The sequence below is a fragment of the Equus caballus genome, chromosome 2 (assembly GCF_041296265.1).
Source record: "Equus caballus isolate H_3958 breed thoroughbred chromosome 2, TB-T2T, whole genome shotgun sequence".
NCBI lineage: Eukaryota > Metazoa > Chordata > Mammalia > Perissodactyla > Equidae > Equus > Equus caballus.
Window position 1 is genome coordinate 43,184,451 of NC_091685.1, and position 16,552 is coordinate 43,201,002.

The 16,552-nt window shown below is 57.9% G+C and overlaps 1 protein-coding gene across 42 annotated transcripts in view; it reads right to left on the minus strand.

Moving 5' to 3' along the window:
• Positions 1 to 16,552, minus strand: part of CAMTA1 (calmodulin binding transcription activator 1) — an 850,910-nt gene that overhangs the window by 72,184 nt on the left and 762,174 nt on the right. For all 42 annotated transcript variants that reach the window (XM_070261026.1, XM_070261005.1, XM_070261025.1 and 39 more), the window contains 2 exons: positions 13,105 to 13,231; positions 7,311 to 7,445 (listed from right to left, as the gene is read on the minus strand). In XM_070261026.1, the coding sequence (XP_070117127.1) occupies positions 7,311 to 7,445; positions 13,105 to 13,231 (262 nt within the window). The remainder of the gene's footprint in view (positions 1 to 7,310; positions 7,446 to 13,104; positions 13,232 to 16,552) is intronic.

A 16,552-nucleotide genomic window follows, 5' to 3' on the forward strand; every position in this document is an offset into this window, starting at 1 on the left:
CTGTCCTAGGGACAGTTTGAGAAACAGTTGTGGACCTGAGAAGAGGTACAAACGCAGAGACATCCATGCATGTTTACCTTGACATCCAGCAAAGAGAGCCCTGGGTGGGGCTAAGCCCTCGTGGAGAGGGGGGCAGAGGGAGAAGAGAGTGGCCCAGGAGAGAGCTGGTTACATGGACACTTACAGAATGTTCCAGAATGAGGAGCCAGTGACAGAGACTGAGAAGGAGCAGTGGGGGGAGTTGGAGGGACACAGGAGAGAGTGGAATCGCAGAGCCTAGGGTCAGAGGGCTTCACAGGGGAAGAGGGCAGGCAACAGGGTCAAAGGTGCTCAGAGAGCTCAAGTCGAACGAGGATGGAATGGGCTCTGGGGTCAATAAGGACATGCTGTGCCCTTGATGAGAGCCACGTCAGTCAGCAGGTCCTTGATGGGTGGGTGGGTGGCTATGGGAGGTAGGAAGCTGGATGCCAGCGCCCACTCTATCCCAGCAGGAAGGCATCCTCCTGGCAGCTCCTCCTCCAGATTCCCCTATCTCCCAGAATTGCTTCTTCTTCAAGATCCTCCATCTCAGGAAATGGTCCACTGTCCCTCCAGTGTCTTTCCCACTTCTACCCTTCTCCTAGTGTGTTCCACTGTTCACATAATTAACGAGCAACAAATGTTGAATCACACTATTCTACTCTCCTTAAAGCAGGCCACCTTCGACTATACAATTGTGCCTTTAACTCCCTGCCTGACTGAAGCGGCAGCTCCCAGAGGTGCGGCGGTCCCTGGTGCCTCAGCATGCCCCTCGTGAAGCCCGGGCAGATCCCGGTGCCCCTCGGAGCCTCTGCAGGCTTTCCTGGTGCTCTCCGGGGTCAGCCTTCCCTCAGCGAGGCCTGGGGCAGGGCCCACACCACGCTTCTCTGGATTCCCCTGGGGCGCAGCCCACAACAGATGGCTGAGGTGCATAGTGTCCCCCAAATATTCACGTCTACCTGGAACCCCAGAATGTGATCTTATTTGGAAATAGGATCTTTGTAATTAATTACGGATCTTACTGGTTAAGATGAGTTCACAGTGGATTGGGTGTGGGCACAAATCCCATGACCGGTGTCCTTATAAGAAGAGAAAATAGAGATGCAGAGACACACACAGAGAAGATGCTGTATGATGATGGATACAGAGATTGCAGTTATCTTGCCACCAGCCAAGGCAGGCCAAGGATTGCAAGCAGCCACCAGAAGCTGGAAGAGGCAAGAAAATGTCCTCCCTAGAGCCTTCAGAGGGAGCATGGCCCTGTCGACACCTTGATTTTGGACGTCTAACCTGTAGAACTGTGAGAGAATACGTTTCTGTCTTACGCCCCCAAGTTTGTGGTACTTTGTTATGGTGGCTCCAGGAAACTGATGTAATGGTCAAGGACAAGTTGATATATATTGATCACCAGAGGGTCTGAGTCTCCCACCTTCACCCCTGGGGATGAGCCCCTGACCCCCAGGTGGCTGGGAGCTGATCCTGCAAGAGCAGCCGCATCTGCCTGAGCTCTGGGGTTTCCCCCGTGGATTGTACTCTGCTTCCTGCCCCAGCAGCCAGGAGGAGGACGCAAAGGCTCCCTCCTGGGCCTCTGCAGATGCTGGGCTTGCTCCTCAGTGCTGTTTCTCTGCAGGGCACCATTTGTCACTGCTGCCAGGAGGCGGGTGAGGCCAGCCCCAAGGTGACCCACTCCCTGCCACACAGAGGAGCTCCACACAGATCCATTTGGTGGGGCCCCAGCCGCAAACAGCAGGAGATCACTTCCCCAGGAGACATCCAAGGACCAGGCCCCTTGGACCCTGGCTAAGGAGGGCTAAGGACAGACACCTACGCCCACTTTGTAATGATGTGGACCCCACAGAGACCAGAGAGACTGAGTGTGAGGAGGGACTCTGTGCTTTGGAGCAAGGCACTGGCTGGGCAGGCCGCAGCTCAGAGAGGAGGCTGTTTCAACCACTCAGTTCAGATCCCAAGTACAGACTGGGTCAAACCAGCTTCTTCTATTGCCACCTTATCTCTTAGGTGACTGCTATGCAAAGAAGTACCTGGGGACCCATGAGCTAACTAGCGTTAGTGTGCCCCAGACCACAATCCAGGTGAATGCCAGAAGGCTCTCGGTAGTGCCCCCTTCTTACCTACAGGGAAGACCCCTATGTCAGTGTTTCTCCAGCTTCTCCTGCAACGTGCTCCCAGAGGCAGGGGAGGGTGGGCCCTCCGCCATGGACTATGGATGTGATTCAAGGCAGCTCTCCAAAGTTAGGACAGTTCACTGATGCTGTATGTCTTATCTTAAAAACTCTTATGAATTTTGCACTCTACTCCATAAAACAAACTGTATTTGTTAGTAAAACAGTGACATTTTCAATTATTTACAACGAAATTACTTACCATTACCCCTCCCCCCACATCAGCTGGTAAGTGATGCTCTTGGAAATTGTTCCCAGTTTCTGTTTGGCTCTGTGTATGTTCTCCTATGTGGACAGTTCAGCATCACACATTACCCAGAGGAGGTGATGGGAAGTGGGCTGGGGGGTTTCTACAGGAGGGAGGGAACCAGGCCAGGAGGAGCCGGCACAGGTCCACCCATCAGAAAGCCCTGGAGAGTCAGCATGGGAGGAAGAAAGCATCCAGAGGCATCCCAGAAGGCCAAGGGGAAGCTAAATCTTGTTTTTCCTTCTTTCCACCTCCTTAGAGGGGAGCAAGGCTCTTGGTCTTCCCACACAGCTAACCTGGAGCCCCAGTGACAACCTCTCCTGGCCCTGGTGAGCTGGAGGGACAGGCTGCCTGGGGTGTCCACCCTGCACTGAGGCTTCCTAACAGGAAGCAGGCACCTGGATGATGAGGTGTGACCTCCCGTCCCTGTTCCCTCCTCTGCCTGAGATGACAAGGTCCCTCCCCACCCCCTGAGGGACAACAGGAGGCCTGCCCAGGTGGCCTGCTGGCTGAGCCTAGGAAAGCTGCATCTATGTCTTACTCCAATCCTCTCACCCAGGCAGGAGGCTCAGCTGCCTGAGAAGCAATTGAAAATACAGTCTAAGCATAAGCAGCTTAGTGGGGTTCTGAGAAGGGGACCAGTAGGGTGGGGGTGGGGCTGGGGGGACCCCGGGTCCTCTCAATCTGGCTCTGGGTAGAATCAGATGGCTGCAAGAGAAAGAATGGAGCGCCCAGAAGTTCCACTCACCTTCTCTTCCAGGGACAGAGGTCACTTAAAGGTATCCCAGTGCCCTCGGCCGATGTGAGCCCCACTCCCTCAGCCCCAGAGCCGCAGAGTCAAGGGCCTGGATTTATTCTCTTTGCAAACACAGGCACAGGCAAGACCATCTAAACAGACAGCACATCCTCTCCACACGCAGCACAGCCCTGGCTGTCTGTATCCACAGGACCCAGCAGGCAGAAGTGACATTTCCGAGTCCCTCTGCAAATGGTCCCCAGGGTAAACCCACTGCCTGACTGCCTCTAGCCTGGAAAAGGTCCCACTGAATCCCCAGATGCATAGTTGGCCTGCCCCAGACTAGTCAAGGGTCCTAGTGCAAATGGCCTGGGGTCAGGCCTGGGGAAATTTGTTCTGAATCTGGACCTTTCGGGGGAAAAAATGGTGCTCCCTGGAGTGCCTTGGCTAAGGGAACCACCATTCCATCTCTTCAGGCCCTTGCTGGCCCCTCCCCCTGGGATACCTCTGCCTGTCCCTCTTAGCCTGCCTGATGCCTGCTCAGGCCTGAAGTCTCAGCAGAAGGGTCACTTTCTCCTTGAAGCCTCCCTGACCATTGGGCTGGATTAAGCTCTTCTGAGTGTCCCGTGGGCACTCATTCATTCATTCATTCACGCATGCATTCCTAAGACAAATAAGTACTGGACCTACAAGTGCCAGCCGCGTGCTAGGAAGTGGGGGTCCAGGCAGACATGGCCTATGCCCCCTAGAACTCACAGTGGGGGTCAGGGGAAGGGAGGGGAAGCCCCCTAGGTCTGGGATAGGCGCTGCAGCTTCCGAGCCTCAGAGGCTACCCTCCCCAAGGTTGGCCGGAGCCGGCTGGATGGCGGCGGCAGCGCCCCCTCCTCCCTGTTCGCCCTCCTCGCCCTATCTCCACGCTCTGCCTCCGCCTGGATGGCTGCGCTCGTCTGAGACTGGGGGACCTGGGGCCCCTGCGCCATGCCCCTCCGCAGGGACGACAGCCCCCAACTGGGCCGGGCTGCTCAGACAAAGGCTGCACCCTGGGACAAAGGCAGCCGCCACCACTGCTGCTGCGCGCTCGCGCGCGAGCGGATTCTCTATGCTCCGCGCCGGCGTCCCCCACCCAGCTTTTAGTTTGGCAAACAAATCCATTTTTAAAATCAAATGAAGGCAGAAATTCTCTTCCCAAAACATTTCTTCTCCTCTGGGATGGGAGGAGGGGGCAAAGAGCTCTCGCAGGATTGACAGCAGGGCGACGGATGGAGCGAAACAACTGCCCCCGGTCGCGTCGGCCGCCGGCACGCGAGCGCGCAGCTCTCCCTGCACATCACGGTTCTCCCCCAGCGGCGGGGAAAGGCCCGGCCCTTCCACCGCGCGGTGCCTTGCCGCAGTCCGGGCGGGCGCCGGGCGCAGCGCGGCCAGCCGGTGCGCGAAGGCCCCTGCATTGCAGCTGCGCCGGGCGGACGGGCGTGCATGCGTGCGTGTGTGTGCGCGTGTGTGCACGCGCGTCGGCCGGCCGCCGTGCCCCAGTTTGCTCGGCGCTGCAGTCCCCTCGCCCCCTCCTCTTTCCACCACCACTCCTCCCCCGCCGCAGCACGCACGACTCCACCTCCCAGCAGCTTAATTGAGAATTTGCCCAGTAACTGTGGGGGCGGGAGGGGCTGAGAAAAGCAGCCGCAGAGACGCGAGGGGAGAGGAGAGCAAGGCTTCCGACAGCTCCCCCACTGCAGCATCTTCCTGGACACACAGTTCACTGCCAGGCCAAGGGGTTGGCCGGAGGCCTGGGGACTCCCACCCTCCAGGCTGTCCCAGCTGTCCCCTTTGCACTGGGCAGAGTATGCCGGTGGCACTGCGGCTGCGGATCTGCTCTGCCCTCCCCCACTGTTATTATTTATCAGGCTGGCGAAAGGCTGGGAAAATGATCTTTGGGTGGATAAGAACTTGTACTCATTTAGGGAAAAAAGAACAAGGAGGGGAGTTTCACTCCTCTCCTGGCCAGGTGGGGTCTCACAGTTCCGCTGCCCCTGCCACCCTTCCCCTCCCATTACTTGAAAGGACACTTGGCCAAGACCAAAGGGAGGGGGATGCATGGGGTCCTTCAGGGCCCCAATCGGCTCTCTGTAGGGGGGTGGCCCTGCCATGTCCCCTCCCCAACTCCTGTCATCTCTCCTGTATATTTTGCCAGGGGCTGGGGATGCTTATTTCAAATGGAGGCCTATGGAGGTCAGGGCTCCAAGTCCCTGGGGAGGGGGCTGATGGGGAGCAGGTGTCAGCTTGCCAGAAGGCCTATTGCCGGAGGGGCCTGGCATGGCTGAGGACTCAGCGGTGTGTTTGTTATGAAGCAGTTAAGGTGGCTGTCCCTCCCCATGGTCTCCATCACAGCATCCTCCCTTGCCAGCAACTTCTTGGTACTGCTTGCTCTCTGGGCTTCCAGGGGGCTGGCTGATGTTTTCTGTGCTCTGAGGCACTGCCTGGCTGATACTTGGCTCTCTGAAAGGCCCCATCACCCAAGCAGGTCCTACCCTGGCCCCAGCATCCTTCAGTCCACCCTGGTGAGGTGACCTGGTCACTCAGGGAGATCCAGGGCTCTGCAGAGTTCCCTGCCCCATTTCCTATTTGTTCTGCAAAACTGAAACCGGATTTCCTGAACAGGAGCCCCTGGTCACCCTGCCCTTCTCTGTTACATCCTGCAGGTCGTCATCACAGCTCCGGCTGGCTCTGGCCATGGCCAGGGATGCTGCCAAGGCCAGCCCGGTGCTCCCAGGCAGCCACTGCCAGGGTGCAGATGTCTGCTGACCCAAAGCCACCTCTGGGAACAGCTCACAGGGTTCAGTGGCCAGGGTGGCTGCCAGGTACCCTGTCACTGCTGGGGCCGTGGCTGGGACAAGGCTGATGTTTGCATACTGGGTGGCTCAGGAAAGCTGCCCAGGGCATGGACCCAAGCCCAGAAATCCTCCAGCAGCCAGCAGCAAGGGGAAGTGTGAGAGGTGAGAAGGCCAAAGGGCTGCGGTGGATGGGGGAGGGATGCTTAAGAAACTGAGCCCCCCACCCCCACCCCAGGAGGGCCCAGGGCAGCTTAGCCAAGACCCCAACCCCTTAGGCTGGTGAGGTCTCTAGTGAGGTATCCCACAGACTGGTCCCTCAGCAGGCTGCCCTGATACTGAGGTCATGTGCAGCCATCCCTCCCACTCTGTCCCTACGCAATGAGCAGACTATCACTTCAGCTCCCCAGGCTAACTCTGGCACTTCCCCTTGGCAGGTCCATGCCTGGAAGGGCAGCCTCTGACCTTGGTGTCCCTCACTGTCTTTGATAGCTTTTCTCTGAAGAGTCTCTGGTGCCTTAGGAGGAGCAGCCAACACTCACCAACCCCATGGGCAGGGTCAGCAGCTCTCTGAGCCCCTGCCCCACCTTGGCTAGCGGGTCCTGCCTCCTTCCTTGGAGCCTAATGGGGTTCCCTGGTCCTCCACCCTTAGCCACGATCATGATCCTGGGCTTGTTTCGGATACCTGACAGGACAGAGGCTTAAGTATAAACAGCCTAGGAACAGGAGGCGATGGGTGTTTGAGGGCTTCCACGAGAAGTTTTGGCTTGTTATCCCTAAGAGGCAGAAGCACTCAACACATGGCCCCGCAGTCCAGGCCCTGGGATCTGAGAGAAGCGCAGCCTGAGCTGCCTCCCTCCAGCTTCACAAATTGCTTTCTTCCCTAAGTGGCTTGGGGCTTGGTGATGGCCTCCAGGAGCTCTCTCTGCTTCGAGGACACCCTAGAGACAGCTCTGAGGGGGAAGCAGAGGATGCTTGGGCCCTGCTACTCCGGGTCTGTAGAGAGAGGAGCCTCTCAGCAACTTGGGGGCTTGTCTGGCCCCTCAGGCTCCCAGCAGGAGGGACAGCCACAGGCCCAAGCTCAAATACTTCGTTCTGTCCCAGGGAGAGACTGAGATTAAGGGCAGAGACACATGCAGCCTGATGGTGGAGACCAGGCCAGGCCTCCTGGGGCAAGACTTGCGCCCCTCCCTGCCCAGGAGCAAGGGAACCCGGATGCTTCCTCTTTTTTGCACCTTGTGCAGAGAGTCCCCAAGTTCCCTCTCCCACAGTGCCTGGCAAGGTGACGTGAGCGCCATTCTTACCGTCCAATGACAGCCAATCATGCTGGGAGGAAGGGAGCGTGGGAAGGGCCCGAGCTTTGTACTCAAACACCACTGAGTTGGAGATGATCTGGTTGTTGAAGGCAACTTGTAGGGTCACAAGACCAGTGTCATGGGCTGCAAGCAAAAGAAAGAGAGGTCAGGGTGGCAGGTGGGTGGGCGCCCTTCAGCCTGGTGTACCCCCCAGGGACCTGAGCGCCCCCTCCCCACTACCCTTCACCAGGTAACCCCAGCCTGTGCCGCTCATTCCTCAAGGCCCAATGAAATGCTGCTTCTTCTGGGAAGCTTCTCTGGACCCCAGAGGCAGCCGGGCGGTGGGATCACTCCCACGCCCCGTGTTGTGATTGCCTCCTTGCCCCTCTGCTTCCTGGCGAGGGCAGGGCCTGGGAGCTCAGGCAGAGTTGCTGAACGAATGAATGAGTGCGTGGTTGCCCACCCCGCCCCACGGCTGGCTGACTCCTCCCCTGCCCCATCCGTCCTAGGTGCAGTTCAAGAGCCGCATTTGCTTCGGACTCCTTTGTGCTCATTTCTGCTTCATCTTTTCCGACAAGCTTGTCCTGACTCACTTAGCATGGCCTTCCATGTATTTTTAGAAGTTCTTCTGCCTCCCTGATGAGAGCAAGAGCTTCGGCTGTGCCTGTTACTCCGGTCCCAGTGGTGCTGAGCTGGGGGTGCTGGCATGAAGCTTGTGGCTCCCTCCAATGTCTGGGCAGAAGCTTTGGGAAGACAGGCCCCTTGTGGGTCTCATTAACCACTCTGACCCCAACGCAGGACTCAGTGAAGACCGTATTGGTTGAATAAACGAATGGGATGTTCTCACCGTCAGCCAGAGGAAAGCCCACCCCTGGTGGGGACCTGCTTCACTTCTGGGGTCCAGGCTGCTGCTACATGAGTCCTGTTGAAATCTTGGGGGCTGTGGCCTACAGAGGTGGCCAGTGTGGGTGTGCAGCCTGCTTGGCTCCTGCTAGGCCTCGTCCCTGGGAGGTATCAGGGTTGTGTGCTCTCTGCCCTGCTTTTCTGGAACACCAGATACCGGTGCCCAGGGCCTCCCCAGGACAGATTTCCAGGGAGGACGCACATGGGGATCGTGTTACTGTTTGGGCTCTTGGTTTTCAGCAGCTTACAGACTCGAGGAAGCTGTCCAAGGCAGCTGCTCCCCAGGGCAGTCAAGCTCTGGCTTCCCTCTGAGGACGTCTGGGGCAGACCTCACTTCCCATGGGAAAACCAACTCATTGATCTGTGGCCTCCGTCCATCCCAGGGGTAGGTACTATGCCATTGTCCCTGGAGCAGGTCTTCAGGAAGCCACTGCCCAATGGTGACCAGTGGATTTTTCCCCTGGACTTTCCTCCTGGGCTTGGTCCCTTAGCTCTAGGCCACACACTGAAGCAATGGCTCCATGGTGGGTGGGGGTCCCATAGGACCTTCCATGGTGCCTCTCTGGGCAGGGATCTCCAGCCAAGTCCAGAACCTCTTGAGGCTCTGCCAGCATCCCCGGGCAGCCCTCCAAGCTGATGGTTGGAGATTTGCCTGGTTTACCAACAGGAAGGAAGGGCGGTCAGAACCCCACCACTGGAGCCTGCTCAGCTCCATTCCTCTTAGCAAGTCTCCAGCCCCTCCGCCTGCCCCTGGGGGTCTAAAGGCTTCTCTGTACCAGATGTCCCAGCTGGAGGATCCTCCTCAACTGCTGCTCTTCTTCCATAAGCTTCTGGCACTCATACAACCTGCAGTGACACTGGAATGGTGGCAGATTCAAAGGCCACCTTCTCCAGAGACACTGAGCAGAGAGGACCAATCACGGACTCCTGGATCTTGGTCCAGCAGCTGGGCTCGTGCAGGCCCATCACACAGGATGCTTCTTCGACTCTCTCAATCCCTCCCTTGCAGTCAGTCTGTCAGCGAGTTCTGGGTCCATCCGCTTCTCGCCATCTCAACAGCCACCGCTCTAGTCCAAGCTGCCGTCATTGCTTGCCTAGACTCCTGCATCAGCCCCCTGCGGAGGGCAACCTCAGCACACCTGACACCTGTTCCTGCCGGGATGGTGTGAGGGGGCCACCTTCCAACGCCCCGCATGAAACCAGTGGGAGCGCGTTGCCCAAGGGGAGCCCTCCACCTTAAGTCAGGAAAGATTACCCTGCACCTCTTCCCACGGTTTCCTCGCTTCTGTTCTTCCTACAACCATTCTCCCACACACCGAGGATCATCTTTTAAAGACATAATTTAGATCAAGTCACTCCTCCACTTAGAACTAATGGCTTCCCGTTGCAAGTAAAACCAAATCAAACTCCTTCCAGTAACTTAGGAGGGTGGAAACCATCCGGTCCCTGCCATCTTCTCCAGCCTTGCAACGTTCACCTCCACCCATCTTTACTTTCCTCCCACTTGCCAAACCTCCTCCTGCCTTAGTGCCTTTGCACTTCCTTGGCCCTCTGCTTTGATGCCTTCCCCTCTTCTCATGACTGGCTCCATTTCCTCATTCAGGTCCCGCCTGTGAGGGGCCCGCCCTCCTCAGTCTGTCCAAAGGAACCCCCTCTTCCCAAGCTGCTTTATCCCAGGACCATATTCTGGTGTCCTTCATTTTCTGGTTTTCTGCAGTTATCTTGGTTATTTCTTTGTTTCCTTGTGTGTTTTCTGTCTCCTTCAGTAGAATATAAGCTCATGAGAGCAGCGAGCAGGTCTGTCCTGATCCCCTCTTTATGCCCAGTGCCAAGGTCAGTGCCTGGCTGTTATGGCCCCTGGATAACTGTTTGTTGAATGGGTTGTTTCAAAACACAGGGCACTCACTCTCCTCATTTTGAATTTCACCTTTTGCCTTTGGGGTCCTCCCAGGAATTTGGGGGGGGGGCAGCCTGCTGGTGAAGCCTTCCTGTTGGGGGCTCCTCCCTCTCCCCTGGAGCCTGGAGTGCTTAGCCTGAGTCCAAGTCCTCCTTCAGCACCGCCTCACCCTGAGCTCAGTGCTCCGACTTGGATGTCTCCCTCCAGACCTTGGGGTACTACTGGAATCTTGTAGGAGACAGATTCCTCCCTGTGTGTCTTCTGTGGCCAGTGATGGGGGGAGCTGCCCAGGAAGAACCGCCTTCTTGGTCTAGGTGGAGTCTCTTCACCCATTTTGCCTGAGCAGGTGCACTGGGCAGGTGGGCAGCGACCATTTGTGCCCCCTCTGCCGCTCCCCCAACTCACTCCCTGGGCCCCCTCCTCCCATGTCATTTCCAGACCCTAAGGTGGCCAGCCTTGTGCTCACAGCCCTCTGAGCCCTTCTTCTCAGTTCTGGCCTCAAGTATTCCTTCTTCAGGATCAGCTCCAGTTTCCCCAAGCCCTTGGGAGACCCAGGGAAGAGGTCCAGAGCAGCCAGTATCGTCCCCCAGGGTCAGGATTAGGGTTCGGGGCTGCGTCTTGTGCTTTGCTCCATTTCAGGTGCCTACCAGTGCCTGGCAAACCATTTGATGAATGAAGAAATGAATGAATGAATGCGGGTGTGCACGTATCCAGTGCTGTCTTCCAGAGGGACGTGTTTCAATTTGGGCCTTAAGACAGAGACGTCCAAAGGGGTTGGCTGTAGAACAGAATGGTGCTCTAGCAGTGAGACCCGGCTCTCAGTCTGCCTGAGCCCGTGGCTGCTCATCCCTGGGTCCAAGATGCAGTGTTAGAGGAGTCTGAACGACTGGGAGACACGGTGGCCTGGGCAGACTCTCCTGCCAGCTCTGGAGACCCAGAAATGCTCTGAGACTAGGAGAACTGCCTGCCGAGACCCAAACAGCCCTGGTCCCCTCTCCTCACTCCCGCTTGGGACAGAAAGAATGAAGGCCTCACTCATAGAGCCCCTTCAGGAATCGAGCATGTGACCCAGTGCTTCATGAACCTTCCCCCATCTCATGCTCTGGCCCACCTGGCAGCTGGTTTATAAAGATGTAGAAATTGAGGCCCAGAGAGGTCAACCACTGACCAGCCAGATGGTAACTGGCTGATCTGGGATGTGCTGTGGTGTGACTGATTCAGCCCCCAGGAGTTGCCAGGTCCTGGCCTGGGACATCATCCAGAGGGCACGCAAAGGCCAGTCATTTTTTTGGAGGGGTCAAATAACTTAGGACAGGCAAGGTCTGGGTCCTCAGCCAAGCAAGAACCAGGTACAGGAAGTGGCTTCTATTTATAGACCAGGAGAGTCCTGTGCCAGCAGCAGGTGATAAGTGGACAGTTTAATAACATGCTGCCCTGTCCCCCTACCCCGTCGGTGGGGGTGGGGGAGCTGCAGTAGCCACACATAGCTCTGAGCTGCGATAGGCTGACAGCCTGGCTGGCATCTGGGATGGCTGCGCTCCAGGCTGAGCAGGGCTGCTGGGAGCAATAGGGGCTGAGTGGGTCCTCTGGAGCCAGCCAGGCAGCTGGTGGGGGCAGGGCCAGCAGGAAAGGCCACCACGGGCCCCAGCCCTGGCTCCCTGGGACGTTTGTGGTGAAGGAGGTGCTGGGCTCCAGTGGAGGCGGAGCATGTGAGCCCAGCCCTAGAGCATTCTGCTCTGGTGGGCTGCATGGGGAGATGGAGAGAGAGAAGGAAGAATGTTCCATGTGAGCACAAGAGGCCAGGCTTGGGGGGATGGTGCAGGGGGAGGCAGACAACTGGGGTGGTGCAAGGCTCAAGCAGGACCACTTCAGGTGGAACCTGGCACCTTGCACTGGCCAGTTCTGCTCCTGCCCAGGGACTCCTGCCCCGACTTCTCTTCCCAACCCTAGCCCTCCACGGGGAGCATGCTCTCTCCTTTGGAGTCCTCCTGGCTTCAGACAACATGAGGATCCCTCTGCCCTCGCCAACCCCCCATCGTCTTCCTCTTCATTTGTTGCCTGGGCTAGCTGGATAAGCCACCCCTGGAGCTAAGGATGCATGCGAGGGGTCAGCCAGAGGTCTTCCCAACACCACCCAGGGAACAGAAAACATGGGCTCTAGACACAGCTCCCCTCACAAATATCCATCTCCTCCTTGTGATGTGTCAGCCACTTTGCGAGGCCTCGGGACACATGGTGACTAAGAAAGATACAGACCCTACCCTCATGGCACTGACAGGCCAGTGGGGAGGTAATCATGGCCAAAGGTCAAGGACAAGTTGACCAGACAGGGATACCAAGCTAAGTTTGTGATGCTGAAGCCCTGAGTGAGGAGGACGAAGATCAGAGCCTCAGAGACAGCACAGAGGGCTTCTGCTTGAGACTGGAAGAGGATTACGTGCAGGTGCCCTTTCCCGGGCACGGGGTGGATTGCTTCAAATTCTTGAAGGAGTTTGTGCAGATTATTCTTAGTTTGGCACCCCCATCCCCTGCCGCCCGCCAGGCCTTCTCCATCCCTCTTTGACCTGCTCTGTGCCCCAGGGGCACTGACCCTGTGGACTGACCCTGGAGGCATGGGCGGGAGGAGAGACGGCCTCCGACCCCAGATGCAGCTCCCGGTGGGCCCTTGGCCTGCCCACTCTCACCAGTTCGTGGAACCCTTCAGGTCCAGGGTCCCGCTATGGCCAGTCCTGGGCGTGTCAGCCTGGCTTACTGGTTGTCTAAGTAGTCCCTTCATCACGTTCTCCTCAGAATCCCAGCTGAGCATGCCCGTGTCCCTGTCTGATACGGGGTCCACAAGCCCCAGAAGATGACATTATAATGGCCCGATCCAGGACCCGCTCCTTCACAGCAGAGGAAAGTGAGGCCCAGAGTAACGATGCCACTTGCCAAGGGTCCTCCCCAGGCCAAGCCCGAGTCCAGTGTTCCAGGACCCACATCTGCGGCAGGCGGCGGCCTTCTCACCTGGGCAGTAGCAGCGCAGCACGCCGGGCTGAATCAAGGACGCAGGCACTGAGATCTGGTCGAACAGGCAGCTGTAGTTATTGCTGGCTTCTTGCCATGGGCCTGTGATGAGAACCTTCACACCTCCCTGGAGGGAACAGACGTGAGAGGCGAGCGTGAGCCACAGAGGAGGACCGAGGGACGTAGGCCTCACGGCTGCACTGCTCAGACCACAGTCTGCACCCCACCCCACGTGCTTGTTGAACGTGCAGATTCCCGGTTCCAATAAGCCCTGGCTTTAGAGAACCACTGTTTCAGGATTGCAGCAGAAAGAGGGGGCCTGCAGCCCTCCTGGTCCCTTGGGGGACCCCAGATGCTCCTTGCCTTCCTTAGCTGGCATCCAGCACAGGGGCAGGCAGTTCTGACCCCAGACCCTCTCCTGTGCAACTTTCAGTTCCAGGCAGAAGGGAGCACAGAGTTTTTCAAACCTTTTCAGCCCATGATGCACCTGAGAACTGGCCAGGCGGGACCCCTGGAAGGAAGAGGAGGGGAGCCAGGGGGCCTTCTCTGTCATTTGCTGTGGACAGATGGAGGGAACTCCGAGTTTTGAAAACTGGCCTGAGCATCTTAGTGTCACCCCAGGGACCGGAAGTTCTGGTGGGGAAATGAGGAGAGACCCAGGATCCCCAGGGTATGGTAGAGATGAGGGGGCAGTAGGGAGATGGATGAAAAAGGCAATGAGAAAGATAGCAGAAATAGAAAAATGGAGAAGGAAGGCTCAGAGTTGGAGGGGCTCAGAGATTTCCCTGGGCTGGAGTAAGCCTTAGGGCTAAGGGTTGGGGACAGGGTGGAACTGAGCATCAGCCCCCTGCCTCCAGGCTGAGCCATCGAGGGCACTTGTCTGTGCTGCTGCCCACACGGCTAGAGGGGCCCTCACTGTGCACACACACCACTCACGCAGGCACCGATGGCTTGCAGCCTGGCTGGGGCTGTAGCTGCTCCCACAGGGCAGGGGTGAGGGAATAGAGTGGGGAGAGGATGGGGGAGGGGGCTCAGAGGACTTTGCTCAGCTCAAGGGGAGAGGGCCCTACCCCCAGGGATCCCGAGGCGCCCAGGAGCAGGAGAGCACAGGATAGGTGCTCCCTGACCTCCTGCTGGAACCAGCCAGGATGTGCCCCCGAGCGAGGAGGGTGGCCTTATGTCCCGGTGCCCCCGGTGGTCCTGCTTTATAGCCACCATCCCCTTTTAGTGATTAATAGCACCTCCTGCACTCTATCCTTTCCGGTGTGGACGAGGAGGTGTAATTGCCCTACTCAAGGCTCAGACAGCCGAGGGGAGTGCCCAGTTACTGAGTCGGGGAGGCCTGTCCTGGGGGTGCAGAGTGTGGGGATGCTGGCCTCTCTGGCTCTCCTTGGTGGGCCCATCCCAGGCTCCATCCACTTTTCCCAGCAGGGAGCCAGGAGCTGTCAGGACAGAGTGGAGAGCGCCACCTAGTGTCCAGGCCGGGTAAGGCCGAGAGTGGTGCCTACTTGAGACTGGGGTGATGGAGGGCGTGAGGAGTGAGGACCACAGACAACTTCTTCCCCAACCTCTCTAGGCCGGAGAGGCCAGCCTCCAGCCCCCAGGCTGCTCCCCTGTGCCAGCGAGACGCTCTCCTGCTCAGTCACCAGTTCTTGGGTGGCCTCTCCTTGGCACTGGCCCATCCCTGCCCTGGATGGACCCCCGGCCTCAACACGGGGCTTGCTCCTGAGACTCCTTACAATGTTCCTGGAGCCCTGACCCGGCCCAGGGCTGGTCTTGGGCATCCGTATCTGGAGTGGGTGTTTCCAGGAGGCGAGATGGCTTCTCCACAGCCCAGCACAGAAGAGAGGATTCCACTACTGAAGGGGTTCTCCCAGACTAGCATGCATCCCACCTGTGCTCTCGGAGGGCCTTCCTCTGGGTTGGGAGGGCTTTGGAGAAATCGCTTCCCTGCTAGGCAATCAAAGTTTGGGGAGCAGTGGAGAGAGCTCAGCACTGGGAGCCCAAAGCAGGAGGCCTGCCCCTGCCCCTCAGTAGCTGTGTGTCCTCAGGCAAGTAGCCCAACCTCTCTGGGTAGCATTTGATTTCTAGGTGCCCCCTGGCCTTAACACTCCCTGGTTCTGATATATGGCTCCATAGAGGGATTTGGAGGTCTGTTGGAGTGGCGGGATGCGGCTGGCATGCTTGGGCCCACGGGCTGGGAGTAGGTACCGGGCTGGGAGGTGTGCCCCATGGCAGAGGTAGAACCCGACTTTGGGATGTCTAGGAGTACCAGAGGCCAGCTCAGGACACGATTCTCCCTCGATCCTGGGAAGTGGAAGAGCAGTGGCTTCAAAAGCCACAGACAGTTACCATGCGAGAAAAAAGGAAAAAAATAATAACCCCAATCAACAGTTGCTGGCACGAAGCTAGGGCTGCTGTGAGGAACAAAGGGCTGCAGAAATTACTGGAGAACATCAGGACCTTCTCCATGGAAACCACTGCAGGATGGGCTCAGCATCCATCCGTTCAAGGGACGGTCACCATGGCAACGCTCCCCTGGCTGTGCTGAATCTTTGTGATGCGGGCACCTGATGGCTCTAATTGCAGCCTCCTTTGCCCAGTGCAGCAGGAGTGTCAGTGGAGGGAGATAACACAGAGGGGTTAGGGGGAGAGGTGGGGGCATCTGAGGTCTCTGCGCCCTGGGAGTCTTGAGATAAAGGACTCAGATTTCTGATGCACCTGGGGCAGATCCTGGGGCCCAGAGGCACCTCGTGTGTGTGTGTGTGTGTGTGTGTGTGTGTGTGTGTGTATGTGTATGTGTGTTGGTGACCAGTTGCAGCCGGAGGTGAAGAGGTGGACAGAGCATAAGAGAAATGGGAGCAGATGGCCCCGCCTTAGCATTCCTGCAAAGTGGGTGGCTGGGCAACATCCAATTTGAAAGCTGGGTGAGGGCATTGAGCAACTGTTTAGCCCGACCCCATATTACAGACTAGGAAGCTTCCCCAGGCCTATGTGTCCTGCTGCAGAGGCCTCCACAAGCTTGGCAGAGCCTGGCTAGAACCGGGCTCCTGACACGGTTGGCAAGCAGGCCTCTTGCCCGCAGAAAAGGGGAGAGGGCAAGGGGCAAGCATACCAGCCAGGGGGCTGAGAGGGGAGAGAAGGGTCAGGAGAGAAGATGCTGTCTCCTGCAGGAGAACCCATGAGGGAGTGGCCCCTGCTGCTGGACTGGGGACAGTGACAGGGCTGGGAGAGGAGGACACCGAGGAGGAAGTGGCCACTCAGAGCCCTTGGGGCCTCTGCAGAGGTCTCCCCTGGGGGCCATTTGGCTCCAAAGGGCCCAGCTGGTGGCATCCAAATCAAATCGAATTTGAGCTACTTTTGTTTCGGGGAGCTGGAAGCATCCAGAACTTCTGGAAAACCAGGCTGGACGCTCCCTCTGCCAGGCGCCCGGACCATCCTCCCTCTC